Below are 23905 nucleotides of genomic sequence, written 5' to 3'. Positions count from 1 at the left end.
CCATCCTATCCATTCTATCAGTGGCAGCCACTCAAAATTTCCCCAACATGGTGTGCTGTTTCATACCTCCGTACCCTTTGCATATGCTGTCCTCTTTGCCTGGAATGGCCTTACTCTCTTGTCTTGGTGGCAATATAGTCTGGTAATTAAGAACACAGACTCTGGAGCCAAACTGCCTATGTTTAAATCCCAGCCATACCACTTATTATTTGACCTTGGGCAAGTTATTTAACCTCTCTGTGTCTTTATCTATAAAATGGGATTAATGATAATATCTGTTTTATAAGGTAGTTATGAAGGATGAGTGAGTCAGTATATGATAAGTGCTTGGAACAGAACTAAGTAATATGCAAGTGTTTGCTGTCATCATCAATTTATCACCTCCTGTTTGTCCCCCACGACCTAGTTCAAGGGTCTCCTCTACTATGTGGCCTTTCCCGATCACCCTTCTGTCCCCCAGACAGAAAGCCAATCTAATCACTCCCTTTTCTAAGCTATCCCTATTTTTTTTTTAAGATTTTATTTACTTACTTGTCAGAAAGAGAGAGAGAACATGTACAGGCAGAAGGAGAAGTAGACTCCTTGCTGACCATGGAGCCCTATGTGGGACTTGATCCCAGGACTCTGGGGTCATGACCTGAGCTGAAGGCAGACACTTAACTGGCTGAGCCACCCAGGCATCCCATCGATCCCTGTATCTTAAACATGCCCCTGTCATTGCCCTTATTTGTGCTATACTGTCTTTGTGCTACACTGTGTTTTGTTTTGTTTTTTAATGCTGTACTCCACTATACTCTGAGCTTCTTGAAAGACTATGTCTTACTGATTTTTGTGTCCCCAGTACTTGGCACAGGGCTTGGCATGTAGAAGACCACAGTGCATTTTTCTGAATGACCAAATGAACTAAAACCCTAAAAGCCTTGGCATGGCATTTGAGTCCCTTCCTTATCTACCCCAGGGAGCCTTCTCATTCCATTCCTCATAGCTCCCCTTTCCCAGGAATGAATTCCAGCCACACCCCATATTTTGCTGGTCTCTGTATAAACTATTCTCTTTCATGTCTCCAGGAATTTGACTTGATGCTGGTCCTTTTCCTGGAAAACCTTTTTCTTTTCTTTTTGTGAAGACTGCTGTGCTCATTTGTGAACCCACTCAAGTGTGACTTTCCCTGTGAATCCTAGATTGTAAATTTTATGAGTACAGGAGCCTTTGGAATTTTATTTACTTCCGTATCCTTGGACCTATCACAGTGCTTGGCACATATCAAGTGGTCAATAAGTATTTGTTAAATAAGTGAATGTTGAAGTGCTTTCTGGGTCCTTTGGGGGGAATTAATCCTTCCCTCTTCAATACTGTCTTAGTACTTGGTTCAGATATCTCTCATAACACTTACCTCACTGTATTTTAATTATCAGATTAACTGTACTTTTCTTCAGTCTACTATGAACTCCTGATGACCGCAGTATCATATTAGGTTCCGATTCTGCTCCAAGGCCTAACGCAGTGCCTGCTACATTGTAGGTAAAAATTTATTGAATAAACAATAATCATTATCTGGGGATGCCCTTGCAGGGTCTGGGTAGTAAACTGTTTAACAGATATTACTGCAAAACAACTTTATGCCCAGCAGTAAGCTAGATACTCCAGGGAACATAAAAGAAATTTAAGATGAAAGTATGAGCCCTCGTGGGACTTCCTATTGGGAGATCATATTATAAAAAATTAGTAAGTAATGGTAGAAAATCGTATGTGGTCCATTACAAAATTGTTGTTTAGGCAGTAAGGGTTAAGAGTTCAGAGGAAAGAGCTCAGTGTCTGTTTAGTGCTCGGAGCACCTTAAAGGGTTGAAAATATTTGGCTAGGTGGAGGGAAGTAGTGACACAGAACCGCTCAATAAGCAGTTCTGGCTTTTCTTTGCTGTGTGCACGCAAACGTGCTTACTTTATGTGTACACAATGAAGACTTAAAAATAAGTTGAGTTAAATGTGAGTTCTAGAGAGTTAGATCTACTCTACTAAGTAACTTATTCCCACACACCAGCATCATATTTAAATGCCAAGAATCTGCTGAATGTTCAAGCCTCAATTTTTTTCGTCAGTAATATCAGAAAGTTGTACATATATATATATACATGCACATAAGTTATACATATATATAACATCAGAAATATATCTAACCTGCAGGGTTATCATGAGAGCTAAATAGATAAATGTATATTGAAAGGGCTAAGTATTGTGCTTGGCATGCAGTAAAACTGACCAATAATTTCCTCTTTTCGTGTGTGGAGGAGAGGCTTGTGTAGGAAAACTAGAGCTGGGACTGGTGATGATGGGAGCGATAGTAATGATTACTGCTGGTGTTTATTGAGCCCTTGTCTATGGGCCAGGAATTGTGCTAAGTGCTTTACACATATTAACTCTTTAAATTCTAATAACAGCTCTGTGAAATGGATGCTTTTATCATTCATATTTTAGAGTTGAAGAATCTAAGGCACAGAGAGATCAAGTAGCTTGCCCAAGGTCATGCAGCTGTTAAGTGGCAGAGCTGGGATTTGAATTAGACAGTCTGGTTTCGCTATCTGCCCCCTATAGGGTGAACTAAGAAAGTGAAGGCATCTGAATGTCCAGCAGAGGAGGTATAAAAATCTTGGAATATTAGGAACATTGGACTTCTGTTATCAGTTTGTTAGAAGTAATTTTGCTGTAGCCGTATCACATGGAATAAAAGTGAGACCCAGTAGAGCTTGTGTAGTATACATTAGAATCATAAAGGTTAATTTGGTAATCTCTTCTTACTCCCTTAAGGGAACCTGATTTGTTCTCTTAGTTGTAATAGGAGGTTGTTTTTTTTTTTTTAATTAAAAGATTCTAGGATATGCTAATTCTTTTAGGTTTAGTACTTTAGAGTGCTCTGTAAACCTTTGCTCCTTTTGTAGGATTGATCAGCCAGTAGATTGTCCCCTGCCCCCTCTGGTCGATGGTTTCCATCTTGTCAAAAATTGATGTTTCAACCAGCCACAATTGTAAGACCAGATGGTATAAGAGACAGCACATACTCTTTCTGGTGATGAGCTTCCCACTACTTATGTAGCTTCCCCTTTGATACCCTGTGTCCACTTCCCTTGTCCCTCTAACTAATTCAGAAAACAACTTGAAATACCTATTTTGGGGCCCATATTTGGACAGAAATAAGGAAACGTTCTCAGATATATATGGAATTCTTCTGTTCTGGAATTGACTGTAGATTTTTCTATTTCTGACCTAAAATTTCAGATCTGAAAACTACACTGGACTTGAGTCCTTATGGGTAGAGATGGCTTTCTTCAATTATACCTACTGTGCATTGGGGCTAGAGAGACAGATAAATTGTACCAGCCCTCAAATGGCTCCTGGTCAGAGGGGAAGACAGCCTTAAAAAAGTATGTGCATAAAAGGCAGATACAGTAATAGAAGTATGTCCACATTACAGAGGACCCAAAAGGGAGTGTGGTCAAGTCTGGTATGAGAGAATCAAGAAAGGCCTCAGAAGGGATGCTTGAAAAGAGTCTTCAAATATAAACAGGTGTTTATCATATGGTTGAGGCAAAAAAAGAGCATCCCAGGCAGAGGGTGTGAAATACTGCAGTTCATTTAGGCAGCTTCAAATAGTTTGCTATAGCTGGACCAAATGGTGAGGCTGAAAAAGATGTCAGGAGCCAAGTCAGGTAAGGCCTTTTATGCCATGCTAGAGTGTGGGTTTCTATAGTTCATATACTGGAATGGTCTGATGTGGAATCCCTAACCTCATTCCAACCATGTGGAAATGCTGGATAAAAAGTCTCTAATACAGAGCTGAGCTTGAAAGCAAGAAAGAGAAATCCTCAGATGCCAGGAAGAGAGAGGAAATTCAAACCCTGAGCTTTAAGGGGGAGCAGAAGCTAAACAGTTTTATGAAGCCAGATATAATGCTTGGGGTGTGAGATTTGGGGCCAGTATGGGAACTGCAGATAAGGGCTCGGGCTAATAATTTCCACCTGCAGCTGGGAGCTAAAACAGGTCTACCAAGTTTGTGAAAAATGAACTAGAAACATGCCATCCACTGGTCCAAGGAAACAGCATGAGACTGTGATCTGCTCAGGGGTTTTGGAAGGGAAAAGAATTGACTACAATAAATTAGAACCCCACTCTTATGACTATGCATAGTTTTAAATTTACACTCTGGGAAAAACTGAAAAAAAATAGCATAAAAACTGGTATAGAAACAGAAATCCAGAGGCTTTGGCCAAGGCAAATATGAGATTTTCCTGTTAAAACATCTCACAACCTGGGGCATCAGATTCCCATAGAGAACAGTCTCCATTAAAGATGAACTCATGGTGGGGCACCTGAGTGGCTCAGTGGGTTAAGCCTCTGCCTTCAGCTCAGGTCATGATCTCAGGGTCCTGGGATGGAGCCCCATGTCAGGCTCTCTGCTTGGCGGGGAGCCTGCTTCCCCCCACCCCTCTGTCTACCTGTGATCTCTGTCTGTCAAATAAATAAACTCTTTAAAAAAAAAGATTAAAGAAAAAAAAACCTTGACGATTAAAAAAAAAAAAAGATGAACTCATGGTCAAAATTACAAACTCTCCAAGAAAATTGATTTCCTGGAGGGAGAATGAGCAGACAGAGATAAATAATAGCATTTCTATCCCAAGAATTGGTGATAAGAGTATAATCTCAAAGAGATCTCTATATGAATTTTCACAGAGATAAAAGACTAGAAATTCAGGATAGTATGAAAAGAAAGTGGGCAGATTTTTGAGGGAAATGTTAAGCCATCTGATGAAAAAAATATTTGCTGATGCAGAAACACATTGAATAGATTAAAAGTAGACTAGCTAGAGCTACAGAGAGAAATGGTGGATTGGAAGCTTGATGTGAGGAAATCACTTAGAATGCATCACAGAGAAATAGCGAAAAATATGAAAGAAAAGGTACACAAAGGACAGACAAGTTGTTTATATTTCTAATAGGGGTTTCCACAGTAGAGGCTTATGAGGAGGACACTGATAGATTTCACTGAGCTTACATCTTAAAACTTGTAAGGGTGAACACTAAAATGATAGCAATAGGATATATCATTTCCAAACTATAAAGAAAAACAAGATCAAAGAAACCTAAACTTAAAAGCAAAGATAAGAAAGGAAAAGAAAAAGAAGCAAAGAGGAAGCAATGAGAATGTATTTCCAGTTATATCTGTGCCTATAATAAGTGCAAATGGATTACCCTTGCCTGTTAAAAGATAGAGATGCTCAGATCGGGTGGCGGATGGGTACAGAATAAAGCCACCATAGGCTATTTAAAGCATAATGACCCAGAAAAGTTGAAAGTCAAGAGATGGAAGACAGTATTGAATACGTCATAGGCAGGAGTTCATCCAAGCAGTGTTTATAACCGGAAAAATATGGGGTAGGGGGACCCTAGATAACCATTAGGGGAATATATTTTAGAATTCTAAGACATGTATATATAAAAATAATGGAATATTATTCATTACTATTAAATGGATCAGCTGGGTTTATGTATATCAGTATGAATGAATTGAGAAAATATAATGAGTGAAAAAAGCATTTTGTGGAATGTTGTGTTTATACTTTATACCTTCTTCCTATGGAATATAACCCCTTACCTGGTTTTGTTTATTTATTTTACATACCATTTAGCACTAATGATACTGCTTTATACTGTAGCAAATCATAACAAAGGACTTTTCTCATTTTTGGCTAAAGCACCTAAAGGCTGAGAACAAAGGAGAATGTTCCCAAATGAGATTCTAGACTGCAGACTGCAGAATTTGTGAAGGCAGTACACGAAGACCAGTTTTGGAATCCTGAACGCATCGCCTACTCTAGGCTATAAAGAAGGTTGAAGTTAAAGGAAGAGAGGAGGAAAAAAAAAGCAGGAGAGGAGAGAGAGTTCATTTGGATAAAGTGGGAAGGCTGTGGTATTTTCCCTTGGAGAACTGGACCTCTGTTCCTGGAGCTGGTGCACACAGAGACCAGACCCGTGCCTGGGAAAGTCTAAAAAGAGGGAGTGGCTGTATGGGAAGGCTGTTAACCCTTAGAATTCTTCAGGGCAAAGATGTGGGTACAACAGAGAAAATGCTGGCTGGCCTGGCGTAGAATTAAAAGGGTTAGGTTCAAAAGGATCCTTGGAAGGACAGTGACACCCCTACAGAGAGTCTGTGAAGTGGTTTGTCAAAAACCGGGGACGTGTAATCGGCTGGCTGAAAGAGGCATGGCCGACATTCCCAGAACTGCAGGTGCCGTCTCAAAACAATGGGAGGTCTCCAAGGAACCACAGAAGCATCCCTTACGAGAAAAACAGTCTGCTTTACACGAGTCCAGAGAGCACACCTGAGGGAGTGTCACAAAAGAAGTGAAGACTTTCCTTACCGCTCCTTTTCCCAGCTTGGAGCTTGGAAGGGTCAGAGGTCAAAGCAAACAAGCAGATCGGGGGAGGAGGGGAAGCAAAGATGGGGCCAGGAGTTGGACATCTCCCCATGCTAGGCTGGAAGCAGACCCTAGCCAGGGAAGGGAATTGACACATTTTTTTTTAGTTGCTTTTTATTGAACTATAGTCTGCATATAGAAAAGTGGACAAATCATGAGTGGACATTTTGACAGATTTTCACAAAGTGAGCACATCTGTGTCACCAGTATCCAGAGCCAAGAAACAGAACATTACCAGAATCCCAGAAGCCCTCTGTGCCCCCTTCCTTTCCCTAACTGGACCCACCTCCCCCAGCGTAGTAACCATGCAAGATAAGATATTTTTGTTTGTAATTATAAAAGCAACTTTACTCTTTTGTCTTCCAGTTTGATTTTTCTTTAAATTTGTAGTCAAAATAATTTCACAATTACAGAACAGTTGCAAAGATCACAGAGAACTTCCCCATCCCCTTCACCCAGATTCCTTAATTGTTTCTATTCTACACTTAGTGCAAAGATGCATGTCAACTTTAAGGTGGCGATTTCTTTTTTTTTTTTTTTTTAAGATTTATTTATTTATTTATTTAACAGATAGAGATCACAAGTAGGCAGAGGCAGGCAGAGAGAGAGAAGGGGAAGCAGGCTCCCTGCTGAGCAGAGAGCCCGATGTGGGGCTCGATCCCAGGACCCCGGGATCATGACCTGAGCCGGAGGCAGAGGCTTTAACCCACCCAGCCACCCAGGCGCCCCAAGGTGGCGATTTCTTTTAGAAACAGGAGAAGATATAAGGGGACAAACTTTAGAATGTTTTGTTATTTTATGCAAAATGGCAAAATGTTAACTTTTTTCAATTACAATTACTCTACCTTTTTATGTGTTTGAAGTTTTTAAGTTTTTTTTTTTTTCAAATAAGAGAGTTTGAATTTTATCATGTAGGAAGTGGGGAGCTGTTGAGGCATGCTTTTTATTGTCGAAATAAATATGCCTTTATGACTTCCTCATCTCCGTCCTTGCATGTGAATTAAGACACTTAAGTGAGCTATAGGGTTGGTTCACCTTAGTATCGTTTTTCTTTTGTTCTCATCCTTATTGCCTCTCTCTGCTAAGTGCCCAGTGGTGTCTGACATGGTTAGATTAAAACTTGCACTTTTCCTAATAGATGTAACTCTCTTCCTGATTTGCAGTAAGCGGGACCTGCTTTTAAGCAATTACCCATCATTTGGGGCCATCATACACACTGTGCTTTGGTTCAGGTCATAATCAATAATTCATATGTCAATAGGAGCCCCATTAGCTCAGGTGAAGGCAGATGTTTTTCTAATGAAAATGTTCCATTTTCCAAATGACTTTTCTTTTTCCCAGAGAGTTGTGGTTATAGAAGACATAAAAAGATGGAAAACTACATTGGAGCTTCCTGATCAGACCAGAGAGAATCTAGTGGAAGCTTTACAAGAATTAAAGAAGAAAATACCCTCCAGGGAAGTGTTAAAATCAACAAGGATAGGTATGTTCCTTCTGAATTTTATGAAAAGTGCTTGTATTTTGTCTCCTTCCTTTCCTCCCTCCCTCAAACATTAAGTTATTTTTCATATCAGCGCTTCCCAAATTATCTGTGGTAAAGGACCATTGTTTAAAAGATTCTCCATGGTTGCAGACCAATATTTTTATAATATATAATAAAAATTGCCAGAAAAAGAAAATATACAAAATACATGCCCTACTTTTTTTTTTTTTCATTAGATTCAGCAGATACAGAATTACTTGGTCAAATTGCTATTAAAGTTTCTTTTTTTTTTTTTTTTTTTTAAAGATTTTATTTATTTATTTATTTGACAGACAGAGATCATAAGTAGGCAGAGAGGCAGGCAGAGAGAGAGGAGGAAGCAGGCTCCCCGCTGAGCAGAGAGCCCGATGCGGGGCTCGATCCCAGGACCCTGAGATCATGACCTGAGCCGAAGGCAGAGGCTTTAACCCACTGAGCCACCCAGGCGCCCCTGCTATTAAAGTTTCTAAATGCTTACGTCAGTTTCTGTACTTAACTCATGGACTGGTAACCAGCAGTGATCTAAGGATAACTTTTTCTTTTTTTTTAATTTATTTATTTGACAGAGAGAGAGATTGAAAGTAGGCAGAGAGGCAGGCAGGGGTTGGGGGGGGAGGGTAGCAGGCTCCCTGCTGAGCAGAGAGCACGATATGGGGCTTAATCACAGGACCCTGAGATCATGACCTGAGCCGAAGGCAGAGGCTTAACCCACTGAGCCACCCAGGCGCCCCTAAGGATAACTTTTTAAGTGTGTTTGATGCTGGTTGTGCAGAGATGTCTGAGACATGACCTCAAGGAACTTAGGGTTTGGTGGGAGAAACAAGCACGTAGACATCAGGAGCAGAAAATATTGTAGGTTATGAACAGAAACCTATAAATAATATCCTGGCTATCCTTCTGATCTGTACAAGGCACATGCTGGCACAAAGGACAGAGCAGTCACTTACATCTGGGGAATTCAGAAAAGGCTTCAAGAAGAGATGACATTTCAGCTAAATCTTGATGTTTAATCTCGGCTTTTCTGTCTTGAGTAGAAATAACTCGCAGAGTGTGGTTTGTAAAAACAAAATGATAGCAACATTTGCCACTACATCATTTATTACAGCGTTGAGATATTTAAAAGGTAAGTTGGGGACTTGGTTGAATTGCCATCTTAGTAGAGTACACAACTGTGAATAATATGCGAGGGAGGACCACCATGTGTTCCTCAAGCTGCTCCCGACTCCCTAGGGAGTCCAAGGTAGTCATTCACAGCTGCTGTTCTTGCCCTCGCTAGTGCAACCATTGCCTTCTCTGCCTCCCCTTGACCTCTTGTTCATGAGAAGCAAAAGAGAGTGCAGCTTCAGACTGGCGCTAACAGCTGGCAAGAGCTCTGTGAAATCCCCAGAGGGCCCCCCAAGAGTCCTGAGAGTTGCACCCCTGTAATATAAACCAGAACCTGAGAAAATTAGATGCTTAAAGAACGTAAAACCCTATCATGATGGCCAAGGAGATTCTCCCATCTGCTGCTAGATTTTCTCTTTATAGGTTGTGGTCACTAGAGGGCAATAAGACCATTCATATGGGCCGATAAGGTGTCTCCACCAGTAGAGGGTACTAGTGATTAATATTTCATGACGTGTGTGTGTGTGTGTGTGTGTGTGTGTGTGTGTGTGTGTGTTTGTATTTAGGCAGACACCACAAACACCATTTCTGATCAGATCTTGAATATCAATGGAATAGGCTGGAATTGTCCTACAAATACAGAACAGGTGATCATTTAAAAAATACATATATATTTCTGTTTTGGGGGGACCTGGCTGGCTAAGTCAGTAGAGCATATGACTCATAACCTTAGAGTTGTGAGTTCAAGCCCCACTTTGGGCATAGAGATTACTTTTAAAAATATTATTTCTGTTTGTCCTTTGAATACAGTTGTGAGTGTGCTTTTAAGAATGGGTGTGTCTGGGGTGCCTGGGTAGCTCACTTGGTTAAGCGACTGCTTTTGGTTTGGGTCATGATCCTGGGGTCCTGGGATCGAGCCCCACATCGGGCTCCCTGCTCAGTGGGGAGCCTGCTTCTCCCTCTCCCTCTGTTGCTTTGCCTGCTTGTGCTCTCTCGTTCTGTCGAACAAACAAATAATAAAAAAAAAAAAAGAATGGGTGTGTCTAATGTTCATAGATTTCAATTCAAGGATCATAATGAAACGGTAACACAGGAGCTTAACTTAGGAGGAGCTGGAAAGTATCCAACTTTTGAGTCCTAACCCTACCCCAAATCCTCCCTAAACCTGAGGTTATATGGAATATAGGGATTTCTTTTTCCGCTGTAGTTATTTCAGTTGCTAGGCTGAAAATTCATTTGGATCATTGCCTGAGAATGTTTATATTCTAATACCTTTAGCCTCCTGCCTGTCTCTATCCTGTGGGCTATAAGGGACACATATTTACCGACTACTTTCTTTGTGCTAGGAACTGTGTTGGCGTAATAATGAAGGAGATGGATATTGTCCCCCTTTTTGAATCCTGCAGTCTAATGGAAGGGCAGACAGTTTAATAAGACTTTATCAGTGTGTGTGATGAGTGCTCTGATGATGAGTAGAAGCTAGCCAACAGAGTATACACGTTGGAAGTAGAGAAGAAGGTGTTGAAGAACATGTTAGGAAGTGGGGAACATCATGTGAGCTGTACAGAGTGCTGGAGGTGGGGGAGAACATGATGCATTCCAGAAACTAAAAGCTTGGTGTGTTTGAAATGTAACAAGCTGGAAAGAGTGTGGCAAGAAGTGAAATGGGAGACAGTCTGGACCAGATGGAGAAGGTTCTTTGTAAGTCTGTTTGGTTTTAGTGTGTGTATTAGTTACACATCCCTGGGTAAAAGGTCCCCCCAAATTTAGCAACTTAAAAAAAAAAAAAGGAATGCCGGTGCGAGGCCTCACTTCCTCATCACGCGGGCTTCTCCTTACGGCTGCTCATGACATGGCAGCTGACGTTACCCAGAGCAAGCTCTCTGAGAGAGAGCAACCAAGATGGATGCCACAGCGTCTTTCATGGAAATCTTGAAATTGGAAGTGCCATGCTATCACTTCTGTCATATTCTGTTGGTCACACAGACCAACCCAAGTAAAATCTTGCCCCAGGGGCACCCTCATACAGGTTATGAATACCAAAAGCTAAGGATCATTGGAGGTTATTAGTAGACTGGCTACCGTAGCACGTATTTCTTATGTATTTTGCTTCCTGGATCTGTAGATTTATGTTCATTTGTAGAAATTTTACAGCCATTATCTCATTAAAAATGCCTCCTTCATTTTTGCTATTCCTTCATTTGGGGATTCAACAGTTAGCTTATCAGTCATCTATCTCCTTATCTCACAGAATTCCAGGAAATTTCTTCAGGTATAGATCTTCCAAGTCATTAATTCCCTCTTCAGCTCACTCTCATCTGCTGTATAGCCCATTCATGGAGTTCTTTGTTTCAAAGCCGTTTTATATTTTTACAAGTTTCCCCCTGCAATCTGTCTCTTTTCAATAGTATTTGTACATCCTTTTCACTGTGCCTTTTATTTCTTTATTTTTTTTTAAGATTTGTTTATTTATTTATTTGAGAGAGAGTGAGAGCCTGCATGTGTAAGTAGCAGGGGAGGGGAGGGAGAAAGAGAGAGAATCCACAAGCAGATGCCCCGCTGAGCGTGGAGCCCAACTTGGGTCTTGATCCCTGGCCCTGAGGTCATGACCTGAGCCAAAGTCAGACACTTAACCCACTGGCCATCCAGGCATCCCTATGCCTTTTGTTTCTTTAAATATTAATGTATGGTTCTTCTGTATTCTTCATCTATTTTAGTACTTGTAGTCCTTGAGGATTTAAATCTTTGTTTCTTCTGACTCCCATGGTGCTTGCCTTTCCATGTGCTTGTTGATTTTTAATTGTGAGCTCATTTTTTCCCCCTTTTAATCCATGGGAATTCTATGGGGTTAGGTTGGAGCGTCCCTCCAGAGAATTAACTCTTTTTGTTTGTTTGTGCCAGTAGTCAAAGACCACTTCTGACCTGGAATATTTAGCACACCCTGCAAGGATCCCAGCCCAGTATCAGAGTCCCACAGTTAGCTCTCCCACTTTACCACTGGCCCAAAGTTAAGAGTTTCAGCAGCATTGCTGTTAACATCACTCCTTAGGATAACCCTACTCCTTTCGCCTCTGCTTACTTTCTTGGAGGAGGGAATGAGGTGACTTTTATCCAGAATCTATTGCGGTGGGTAGCTTTAGTCCACCATAGAGCCTGAGATCTTAAGGATAATAAGTGGTTGTTATTGAAGGGTTTTGAGTAGAGGAGTGACATATTCAGATTTGCATCTTAGAAAAATCTGTCCACCACATGGGAAGAGTGTTGGAGAGAAGCAGACCTAGAGGAAAACCAGTTAAAAAGCAATTAAAATGTCTAGGTGAGAAATGAGAGTGGCCTGGATGGGATAGTCATCATGGGGATGGAGCCATGTGCTTGGAATCAAGAGATATAAATGGAATAAAACCCAAAGGACATAGCCATTGATTGGATGTTGGGAATGAAGATAAAGAAATGAAGGTTGAGGCCCAAATTTCTAATATGGGCAAATTAGTGGATGGCTGTACCACTTATTACTATAGAGATGGGGGGAATAAAGTTCAATTTTAGACTTACTGTATTTGACATACTGTGGGACAGCCAAGAGGAAATGTCCAGCAAGACATTGGATGGATGTACAAGACTGCAGCTAAGGAGAGACCATATATATCTATTTGAGAGTCATTATCAGCATATAGACAGACATCGGGGCAATAGAAATAAGTAACCTTGTCCAGGGAGAGTATATAAGAAAAGCTAAGAACCAAGTCCCAAATCCTACAGCATACCAATATTGAAGAGACTTACAGAAGGAAATTGAGAAGGTGTGACCAGAGAAACAGAAGGGAAAAAGGAGGGCATGCTGTCATACAGTGGGAAGGAGTGGGGTGTTTGCTGGGGGTGGAGGGGTGGTGGCCGAGATCAGCATGCCCATTGTTGTCAAAGGGCCAAATAAATGAGATCTAGAAATTGGATGTTGGATTTTGCAAAGTAGGGTCTTTAACGATTTTGGTAAGGACAGTTTCAAAGGCAAGGTTGGGGGCAGAAGCTTGAAGAGAGAGGAGGAGATAAGGAAATGAAACTGATAGTAGACAACTCTTTCAGGAAGTTTTGTTTTGAGGTGCACCTGGGTGGCTCAGTCAGTTAAGTGTCTACCTTTGGCTCAGGTCATGATCCCAGGGTCCTGGGATCGAGCCCTGCATCAGGCTCACTGCTCAGCCGAGAGCCTGCTTCTCCCTTTCCCTCTGCCTGCCTCTCTGCCTGCTTGTGCTCTCTATCTCTGTGTCAAATAAATAAAATCTTAAAAAAAAAAAAAAAAGTTTTGTGTTGAAAGAAAAGAGAGAGGCAGCAGTATCAGAAAGGGAATGTGAAAGGGAAGAAAGTTCTGATTTTTGGAACAGAGGAGACACTAACCTGCTGAGTGACCGGCTCACAGAGGGACCTTGTCGGGGAGAATGGACCAGCCTTAGCAAGGTCTGACTGTGGAGGTGAGAGGGAATGAGGACACAGTGTGCCTTTCTCTGTGTTGTCCTCTCCTCCGGCTCTTTCTGTCTTTTATAGCCACATTCCTTTAAAAATGATTGATACAACTCCCATTTCTGCCCCTCCTCACTCCTTCATTAAAACCCTTTCTGGGGCGCCTGGGTGGCTCAGTGGGTTAAGCCTCTGCCTTCAGCTCAGGTCATGATCTCAGGGTCCTGGGATCAAGCCCCACATCAGGCTCTGCTCGGCAGGGAGCCTGCTTCCTCCTCTCTCTCTGCCTTTCTCTCTGCCTTCTTGTGATCTCTGTCTGTCAAATAAATAAAATCTAAAAAAAATAAAATAAAACCCTTTCTGTCCTGGCTTCTCCCACACCACTGTTCTTCCCTCTCAGGACACAAGTGATTTCTTTCTATCCAAATCCAGTACTCTTGTCTCATTTCTCATCTTCCCAGAACTGTGAACTTGAGACCATTGATTACTCTCTTTTCTGTTGACATTAATGGCACTGAACTTCTTCCAAATTCTGTGTCTATTTTTTAATATGTTAATTTCTTTTTTAATATGTTTATTTCTTTCATACCCATTATCTGAGTTTATAATGACTCATTTATCTGCTTCTTTGTTTTTTATTTCATAACTAGCAGCTCTGTGTTCGCAGGACATTGCTCTTTTATTCATCAGCATGTTTCAACTGTTAGTGTGGCGTAGAACAGCAGCTCGGGATATATTGATCAAATCAGTGAAAATGACAAGGACAAAGATGTTCTCCATGGCTCGCTCTAGCTTTATATATCCCACTTCCTGCCTTTCTCTGTTTCTTTGTTCTGGTCCCTTTCCCTTAACAGACGGTGCTGTTCCAAAAATCTCAGACCTCAGTCCACTGCTTTAGAAGTACTTTACCAGAGGGGCCTCTGGGTATCTCAGTCAGTTGAGCATCTGCCTTCAGCTCAGGTCATGATCTCAGGGTCCTGGATTCAAGCCCCTCATTGGGGCTCCCTGCTCAGCCGGGAATCTGATTCTCCTTCTCCCTCTGCCTCCTCCCCCCTAGCTAGTGCTCATGTTCATGCTCATGTTCTGTCTCTCTCTCTCTCAAATAAAGAAATAAAATCTTTAAAGAAAGAAAGAACTTAACCGGAGAGCTTGTCCACTTCTCCAGTTTAACTGAAGTGACTTAATTCAGGTGACTCTTGGGTATGCATCTCCTGTCCTCACTAATTTTTGAATCTTAAGACTTTTAGAAATGTTCTGATTTAGAGTCCTGCTACTTTCTTAAAATCTTACTAGTTTAATAGGTAAAAATAGCATCTTGTTTTCATTTGCTGCACAGAATAAATTGTTGTCTGTGTTTTTTGGCACTTTGTCCTTTTTTGTGAATTGTTTTTATTATTTGCCTGTTTACTGTTGAGATCTGACCATTTTTGTTTTCTTTTTCTGAATTCTCTAAAGTCAATGTCATAACACTTTTAAATCCATTTAGCTCCCTTCAATTTATAAACAAAGAAGCTCAGACCCAGAGAGATGAAGTGACTTATCCAGGGCCACTTAGTGAGGTTGGCACCAGAAATGTAATGAGAGCCCATGTCTCTTAGGGCAGGGTTCTTTCCTGGTTAGCAGACAGACTGCCATCGTGCCCTGGACCCCAGCCATATGGGCCTTTATTTTATCAGAGCATTTCTCTGGGTTCTGCCATCTGCTCAAACATACCTCCTTAAGTTAGAATTTAGTACCTTTTCTTATGTACCCCAAATGGGAGTTTTCTCTTAGCATTCCCATTTTAGTCAACATGCCTAGGATTTTGCTGTGACATAAACTCTTTAGGTAGAAATGTCCAACAGGCAGCTGGAACAGTGGGATTGAAATCAGACAAGAGATTTAAGATGGACAATGCATATTTGGAAGTCATCTGCCCAGAAGCATTTGCTTACAATCACCTAAGTGGTTGAATTCTCTGAATAAAAGTAAAAGAAAAGGCTAAAGGATTGAACCTGAGAGAATGCCTGTGGTGGGGAAGTAGGAGGAAGAAGAGGAGCCAGTGAAGAGACAGAGGGAGTGTAATTAAAAAGGAAGAGGGAGAGAGGCAGGGCAGAACAATGGCATGCAGACCCTAACACGCAGAAGAAATGTGTGACCTCATTTTTCTCAAGTGGTCTGGGAAGTCAAGGGCTGTCTGGGCAAAAGCCTTTGGACCTGGCACTGAATTAAGGGTTTTGTGACTAGATACCTTTATTACAGAGAAAATAAGTGGGCAAGGGGTATGGGGTAAATGTCCGGTAAGGCGGTGGGGGCAGCCTTGCCCTCTTAACCAGGGGGAGCAAGCGTGGCCCCTTTTGCAATACTGCACACATGACTATTACGGGAAAATTATATGTCTGTCCTATTGATCTGATTTCAGAGATGTCTTATTTTCATTTATGATTGGTCAACAACACCAAAAACCCCTGTACCCACAAAGTACTTTCCCATCTGTGATCTCATTTGATCCAGATAACAGTCGTATGAGGGGAATGTTACAATTTTCTCCATTTTACAGATGGGAAAACTGAGGCTTAGAGAGTTTGCAGTACTTTGCCCTTGGTCAGAAAACCAGATAATAAGTGACAAAGCTATGATGTATTTATATCATGTCATGTCATCTCTTGAAACCTAAAAGTACACCTTTGTCCATGGTAAACTCTTGCTTGCCCCTCAAGACCCAGGTGAAACCCAGTCTTCTGTGTGAAGCCAAAATGTTAGTTGAATGAATAAATGAGTTAGTGAGTGGGTGAATGAATGGGTTTGTGATTTAACTTGCTCAAGGTTATGGAATAAGTTTGTGGCAAGGACCTTTCAGATGGCCTGTTCTTTTCAAGTTGTCCTGTAGATTGTCATTGCTTCAGCAATCTTGAACTTCTTATAGATTCTTGTATTCATTTTCTATTGAATAATGCCCTGACAAATTGCCACAAAATTAGTGGTTTAAAACCTTGAAATGCAGATTTATTATCTTACAGTTTCATAGGTCAGAAGACAGTTCTCATTGGACTAAAATCAAGTTGTTGGCAAGGCTACATTCCTTCCTGGATTCTTTAGGGAAGAATCAGTTTCTTTGCCTTTTCCTGTTTCTAGAAGCATGTGCATTCCGTGGTTCATGGTTCCCTTCCTTCATCTGCAGAGCTGGCAATGGTGGGTCGAATTCTTACATCTTATCTCTCTGACACAAGCCTTCTGTCTCTTCTACTTTTAAAGACCTGTGTGATTAGATTGGGCCCACTTAGATAATTCAGGCTAATCTTCCCATCTCAGGGTCCTTAACCTTAATCTTGTCAAAGTCCCATTTTCCACGTAAGTTAACATGTTCACAGGTTCTGAGGATTGGGGCATGGACATCCTTGAGGATCATTACTGTGCTTCCCACAGTCCTTAAATTATGCCATGCTAGTTCAGGTTCCGTCTTCTCCTTCACTGTGTTCCTTCTCTTCTTGAATCATTGTCAAGACTCAGGACAAGTATTGCCTCTTTTCATGGTGTTCCCTGGCCTTTTTGTCAGCTGAATTGACTGTCTGTCCTTCTGACCCTTGGTGGAGTTCTCCTTCAATACTGTCCTAGGATCCTGGACCTACCAATAACACTTTTGTGTATTTTGTTTTGTTTAGGTGTCTTCTCCTACGCTAAGAACTACCTGGGGCTCCTTGAGTACAGGATTGTCTTGCTTAACATTCTGTCCCCGTGTCTAGCACAAAGCCTGGTACATACTTCGTATTTGGTAATGTTTGTCAAATGAGCAAAAGACTGCTTCCTGCAGGGAATTCGTCTTACCAGTGTTCTGGGATGTAGAAACCCCTTGCCCTTAAACCTAGGGGACTTGACTTAGATCATGAGACCAGCCAGTGGCACTGCCTGCTTTCAAACATAAACTTCATGGAGCAAATAATGACTTTGCAGATCATTAACTTCCTTGATGTAGCCACTGACCAACTTGTGACCTTGGGGAAAGATCATGGAGCCTCATATTTTTTCATCTTGATCAGGAAGGGGTAGGACTGTATGATCACCAGGGGCATGAGTATAGGGTTAAAGCATGAGCTCTGGAGCCACACTGCCTACATCTGAAACCTGGTCCCACTTCTTACTTGCCATATCCCATAAGTCACTGAATTTCTAGGTCCTTGGGTTCTTTACCAAGGTAAAGATTCCAAAATGGGGAATCATAACAGCACCTACCCGCTCTGAGGCTTAAATGAGGTGAGGTAGGTACAGCATTTCGCACAGTGGCTAACTGTTGTTATTGTTACCATGAAATTTCCTCTCTGATTTAAAATGTATTATTTCGTCTTGTTTTGTTTTTTCTTGAAAAAAGGGTTTCCTAGATGCCCTCTCTTCTCTTTTCCTGTCCCAGACCGACGGCCTTTCCTGCTGTCACCCACTTGCTGGCAAATCTTGCATCCTTCTGGGCTCCCTTATGGTACTGTCCTTTCTGGGAGGGCTTCACTGGTTTGGCAGCACGTCCTGACCAGTCTGGGCGGGGGCCCTGTAGGGCATCTGTGAGGTGACCCCATTGCCCTGGCTTGAGAGGTGAAGCCTTCTGCCCTTCAGCCAGTGCTCTGTGCTCTCAAGGCCTGTGCTCTTTTCTGATTTGGGAACAGCAAGAAGTTGAAGAGCAGTATGTCAACAGAGTTTCGTTGAACACTCCCTATGTGCCAGTCTCTAATGAAAGAGAGGTACAAGGAATTCCAGGTTTAGGGTGCAGGCTCTGTCATCAGGCCATGTGTGTTCAGATCCTGGCTTAACACTTAGTAGCTGTGAAACCCTGAGCAGGTTATTTTGCCAAGCTTCATTTTCTCATTTGTAAAAGGTGATATAATACTAGTATTTAATTCAGTGTTTAGTTATAAAAATTAAATGGGATAATTCACATACAATCTGGAATGGTAAGCAGGAAGAATTCTTCACAATGGGTAAGAATTAGAAACTTTTCATTTTCCCAGCGCCTTTGGATTCAGTTCTTTGTAGTAGAGTTCCATTATTTTGTTTGCAGTTGTGTGATTTTTCCAATCAACTACATCCATATTCAAATGTTAGTACAAAAGCAATTTGAAAGCCAAATGTAAATGGTTTTTATTTAAGTGTTTGATTCAGTTCAGCAAACATTTATTGATTGTGCTCTGCTAGGCCCCATGCCCGGAGCTGGGACTATAACTTGGAGTAAGGTATGGCGTTCTGCCCTCAAGATGTTTACAGTTTAGAGGGGAAGGTGGGCATTTAAACATTCTAGCCAGAGGGAACAGTGTGAGCTAAGGCACAGAAATGGAAGAAGGCCACATGGCCTGACCTGAAACAAGGACCTGCAAGTTGCTCTCCACGACTGGAACTTAACTGCATGAAAGCCAAGGGGTGGAAGGGCTGGGGGTGACCAGAAGCAGGAAGGGGGTGACAAGGTGAAAGGTAAGCCAAAGAGCTTCCAGGTCATTGAGAGCTTGAATGTTATACTTAGGAATTAATTTAAGGGCAGTGGAGAGAGCCGTTGAAGGGCTTTTGGTAAGGGCGTAATGAGATCATATTGTGTTTTGTTTTGTTTTAAAGATTTATTTGTTTATTTGACAGTGAGAGGGGAAGAAAGAGAGCATAAGCAGGGGGAGCAGCAGGCAGAGGGAGAGGGAGAAACAGGCTCCCAGCTGAGCAGAGAGCCTGATATGGGACTCGATCCTAGGACCCTGGGATCCTGACCTGAGCCGAAGGCAGCCGCTTAACCGACTGAGCCTCCCAGGTGCCCCTCAAATTGTGTTTTTAAAAATTTATGTTTTATTTGAGAGAGAGAGAGAGAGTGTGTGTGTGTGTGTGTGTGTGTGTGTGTGTGTGTGTGTTGGGGGAGAGGCAGAGGGAGATAATCTTCAGGCAGTCTCCCCACTGAGCGCAGAGCCTGATGCCAGCTCAGTCTCAGGACCCTGGGACCATGACCTGAACCAAAACCAAGAGGCAGATGCTTAACTGACCGAGCCACCCAGGTGCCCCTCAAATTGTGTTTCTCAAAAGTTATTTTCACTTGAGTAATGAGGATAAGTTGGAGAAGGCCACACTGGCGACAGAGATTGGTTACTATGTCTGTGCAGTAAACCTGCAGAAAGGTGGTGAGGACGTGAATTAGGGTAGCAGTGAGGAAGAAGAGGGGATGAGGAGGAAAGGGAAAGGTAAAAAATGTTAAGGAGCCTGAAATGATGGGACGATGGTGGCGCCATTGTGGGACAAGAAGTACGGGAAGAGGGACTGAGGGGGATAATAATGAGTTCCATTCTCCATTTTAGAAATGTTGAGTTACTTAATCATAGGAAACAAACTGAGGGTTGCTTCCTATCAGGGGATGGGGTAACTGGGTGATGGGCATTCAGGAAGGCACGTGATATAATGAGTACTGGGAATTGTATACAACTGATGAATCATTGAACTCTACCTCTGAAACTAATAATACACTATATGGGGGCGCCTGGGTGGCTCAGTGGGTTAGAGCCTCTGCCTTCGGCTCGGGTCATGATCCCCCGGGGTCCTGGGATCAAGCCCCGCATCGGGCTTTCTGCTCAGCAGGGAGCCTGCTTCCTCCTCTCTCTCTCTGCCTGCCTCTCTGCCTACTTGTAATCTCTGTCAAATAAATTAAAAAAAAATACACTATATGTTAATTAATTAACTGAATTTAAATAAATTTTTTAAAAGTACCGAGTTGAGGCACTTGCGAAAGAAGCAGATGAAGGTGTCCAGAGACTAGACATTTGGGTCTTGTGCCCAGTGAGAGCCTCTGGGCTCGAGATATATATTTGGGAGTCATCTGCTTGTGGATGGCAGTTGGACCACAGGAGTGGGTAAGATTACTCAGGGAGAGCAGGTGGAGAAAGAAGAGAAGAGGCCAAGGACAATGGCCCAGCTCGGGTTCACCAATAATTAAAGGTTAGGTAAGACATACGTAGCCAGCAGAAGAGAGAGAAGGAACGGTCACAGGTGGTGTCTCAAAAAGCAGTGGAAGAGAGTATTTCAGAAGACAGACAGCAGCGTCAGAGGCCACAGGGGGAGCATGTGACATCTGGGTGGAGAAGATCCATCGGATTCGATGAGCAGAAGGACTCTCGGTTTGGGGGACTTGTGCATCTTCATTTCTCATGTATAAAGCTGGATCAACAGTGTCTTTCTTGGAGAGAGAAAAGGACAAGAAGGGGAACACATGGAAGCAAAGGATCTGTGTTCGGAGAAATCTGAGTGTACCTCTGTTACGCACAGCCCGTGCTGTTAGGATGGCTTATAGGTTGAGCCCGTCCATGCGACGGAGCTGAACTGCGCAGACGCGCGCAGTCCTACTGCTCAGAGGATACCCCGGTTAATGATTTCGTTATAAATTCTTCAGACTTATTTCTCTGCCTATAAACAAGTCTAGGTGCTTATATGTATACACAAATATAATTTTAAAAGTAAATATTGGCTCATACTGTGCGTGATCTTCAGAGAACCTGAATAAAGTAGTCATCTTTCCATGTTACTACATGTAGAGCTCTTCCAGTCTTTTATGGCTGCAAGGTATTCGTGTTCGAATGGACTGTAGCTTATTTAACAGATTGGACCCTTAATGATGGATTTCAAATTGTTTCTCACTTTTCACTATCACATACAGTATTGTAAGGGTATTTTTGTACACATTTCTGTGCACACTTGGGCAAGGTGAGTTTAGGTCAGATTCTAGGAACTGTGTCTTACTCGTATCTCTTTGTACTAACCTTTCTATCTTATAATATGGTGCATTTTCCCCCTTCATTGCATTGCCACCTGTATTTTAGTAAAAGATGTTGTTCTTCATATGGGTCTTTCATTCCACCAACATTTACTTCACACTCACTCTCCCGACCCCTGTGCCTCCTGCCACTATTTTCTGCTGGAGAGACAAAGATGAACGGGTCACAGCTCTTGCCTTCCAGCTCTCTTTGGTGGGCTAGAGAGGTAGCTGATCAGCTAATTACAACTAATTACCACAATTATTGTGAGGAACAGAAGCACAAAGTGCTAAGGAAGCACAGAGGAGGAGAGGTACCGACCCAAGACGGGGGGTATTATGGAGGACTTGCTAGAGGAGGGGACTCCTGAACTGAGTCTCTTTTTTTTTTTTAGATTTTATTTATTTGACAGACAGAGATCCCAAGTAGGCAGAGAGGCAGGCGGGGGGTGGGGGGGTGGCAGTGGGAAGCAGGCTCCCTGCCGAGCAGAGAGCCTGATGTGGGGCCCCATCCCAGGACCTTGAGATCATGACCTGAGCTGAAGGCAGAAGCTTTAACCAACTGAGCCACCCAGGCACCCCTCCTGAACTGAGTCTTAAAGGCAGAATGGAAACTAACCAGATAAAGGGGGAAGCAAGGGTATTCTAGGCAGATAGGATGTTCACTGGAAAGTAGGTGGGAGGGGACAGATTGTGAAGGAACTTGTGTGACAAGATACAAGTTTGTGTACAGCACTGAAAGATTTACGTGGAGGAGTGAAATGGTCAGATTTATGTTTTAGAAAAAATATCTCTAAAACAGGAAATAATGAAGTTTTAAAAAGGCCACTCTAGCTGCATGTAGGAGATGCCATTAAGGGGTTCGAAACTTAGGCAGAGAGGCCTGTCAGGGCTGTTGGAGTCAACTGGAGGCAACATTTCCCAATGTTAATTAACATTAACATTCATGTTAATATATTGTTAAGTGCTTTATCGCTTTTACTCATGTAAGCAGGACTTTTCCCTACTGTATTCATACTAGCTATTACAGACGTAAGGAAGCTATTGATTTTTTAAAAAATATATCTAATATTTCTCTGTAAATTTTTAATTCCAAGTGTTTAGTTGATTTCTTTGGCTTTTCTCTGTAATTGTTTTTGTCTAAGTACTTTTGTAGATCCTCTGCCTTTTTCCATTTTTATTATGGAAATCTCAAACACACATAAAAATAAAGAAAATAATAGAACACACCCCCATATGCCCTTCACCCAAATTCAGTAACTATTAAGATTTGGTCCCACTTACTTCATCTTTCCCATTTTTGTGCTGTTGCTTAAGTATTTTAAAGCAGAATCCCAGACCTCTTTCTTTTTTTTTTTTTTTAAGATTTTATTTATTCATTTGACAGACAGAGATCACAAATAGGCAAAGAGGCAAGCAGAGAGAGAAGAGGAAGCAGGCTCCCTGCTGAGCAGAGAGCCTGATGCGGGGCTCGATCCCAGGACCCTGAGATCATGAACTGAGCCGAAGACAGAGGCTTTAACCCACTGAGCCACCCAGGTGCCCCTCCCAGACCTCTTTCTATTTCAGCTTTACGTACTTACATACTACATCTAAAAATACAGACATTTTCTTACATAACAACAGTGCCATTTTCACTCTTAACAAACAGTAATTTCATGGTATAATTTAATATCTAGTGTAAATTCATATTCCTTTTGTATCTCAAAATCTCTTAATAGTTGGTTGATTTGTTGCAGTGAGGATTGGAATCACGCATTGAATTTGGTAGTTTGAACTCAAAAGACTCTTTATAGCAGTCCATAACCTTACCCCCTTTAAGAAAAAAAAAAGCCATCAACAAATGAATAAACAAACAAATAGAATTGGAACCTGTAAACACAAGAGTATAAACTGAGAGCTGCCAAAGGGAAGGGGAGTGGGGACTGGGCAAAAAGGGTGAAGGGAAGAGGGAGATACAAGCTTCCGTTATGGGAGGAATAAGTCACGGAAATAAAAGACTCAGCAGAAGGAGTATAGTCAATGGGATTGTCCTAGTGTTCTATGGTGACAGATGGTTGCCGCACTTGTGAGCATAGCATAGTGGAAAAACTTACCGAATCGCTATGTTATACCCCCTGAAGCTGATGTAACACTGTGCATCAACTACACTCAAATAAAAAACTTAGTTATAATTTTTATTTTTAATGCCAGTGACTATTGAAGAAATCAGTTCTGTGGTCCTACGGAGTGTCTCACATTCTGGATGTATCTTTTTCCCCATACTATAAATTAACTCATTACTCTGTCTCTCACTTACTGCAAACCAGAGGTTATCTTTGAATGACTGGTTGGATTCTGGTTCCTCATTTTCTTTGGAAGGAAGGTTGCAAGACTATTCATAGGTAGTGCTGTGAAGTGCCACCTCTCTCTGAGAGTCCCACTCTCAGGGGTGCTAAGATTGATTAGTGGTTCCGGTGCTGACAGCTCATCCCTCCATTATAAATTTCTCCATCAACCCTTCATTGAATGAGTTCATCCACTGATGCTTGTCACCCGAATGAATTACTTCATCACAGGCTACGAAATGTTTAAAAATTCTGTCAATCTTTTCACACTTATTAGCTGAATAAAGAACATTCCCTCAATA

At 41.9% G+C, this 23905-nt stretch overlaps 1 protein-coding gene across 1 annotated transcript in view; it reads left to right on the top strand.

The window, feature by feature from the left end:
• TCEANC2 (transcription elongation factor A N-terminal and central domain containing 2) overlaps positions 1-23905 on the top strand; it is a 41222-nt gene that overhangs the window by 4055 nt on the left and 13262 nt on the right. Inside the window, exon 3 of the mRNA XM_080800492.1 lies at positions 7811-7952. Within this exon, the coding sequence (XP_080656618.1) occupies positions 7811-7952 (142 nt within the window). The remainder of the gene's footprint in view (positions 1-7810; positions 7953-23905) is intronic.

This window comes from Martes martes (genome assembly GCF_963455335.1).
Source record: "Martes martes genome assembly, chromosome: 4".
NCBI classification, from domain to species: domain Eukaryota; kingdom Metazoa; phylum Chordata; class Mammalia; order Carnivora; family Mustelidae; genus Martes; species Martes martes.
The sequence above is the reverse complement of the archived record's forward strand: the minus strand, read 5'-3'. Positions and strand labels throughout refer to the sequence as shown.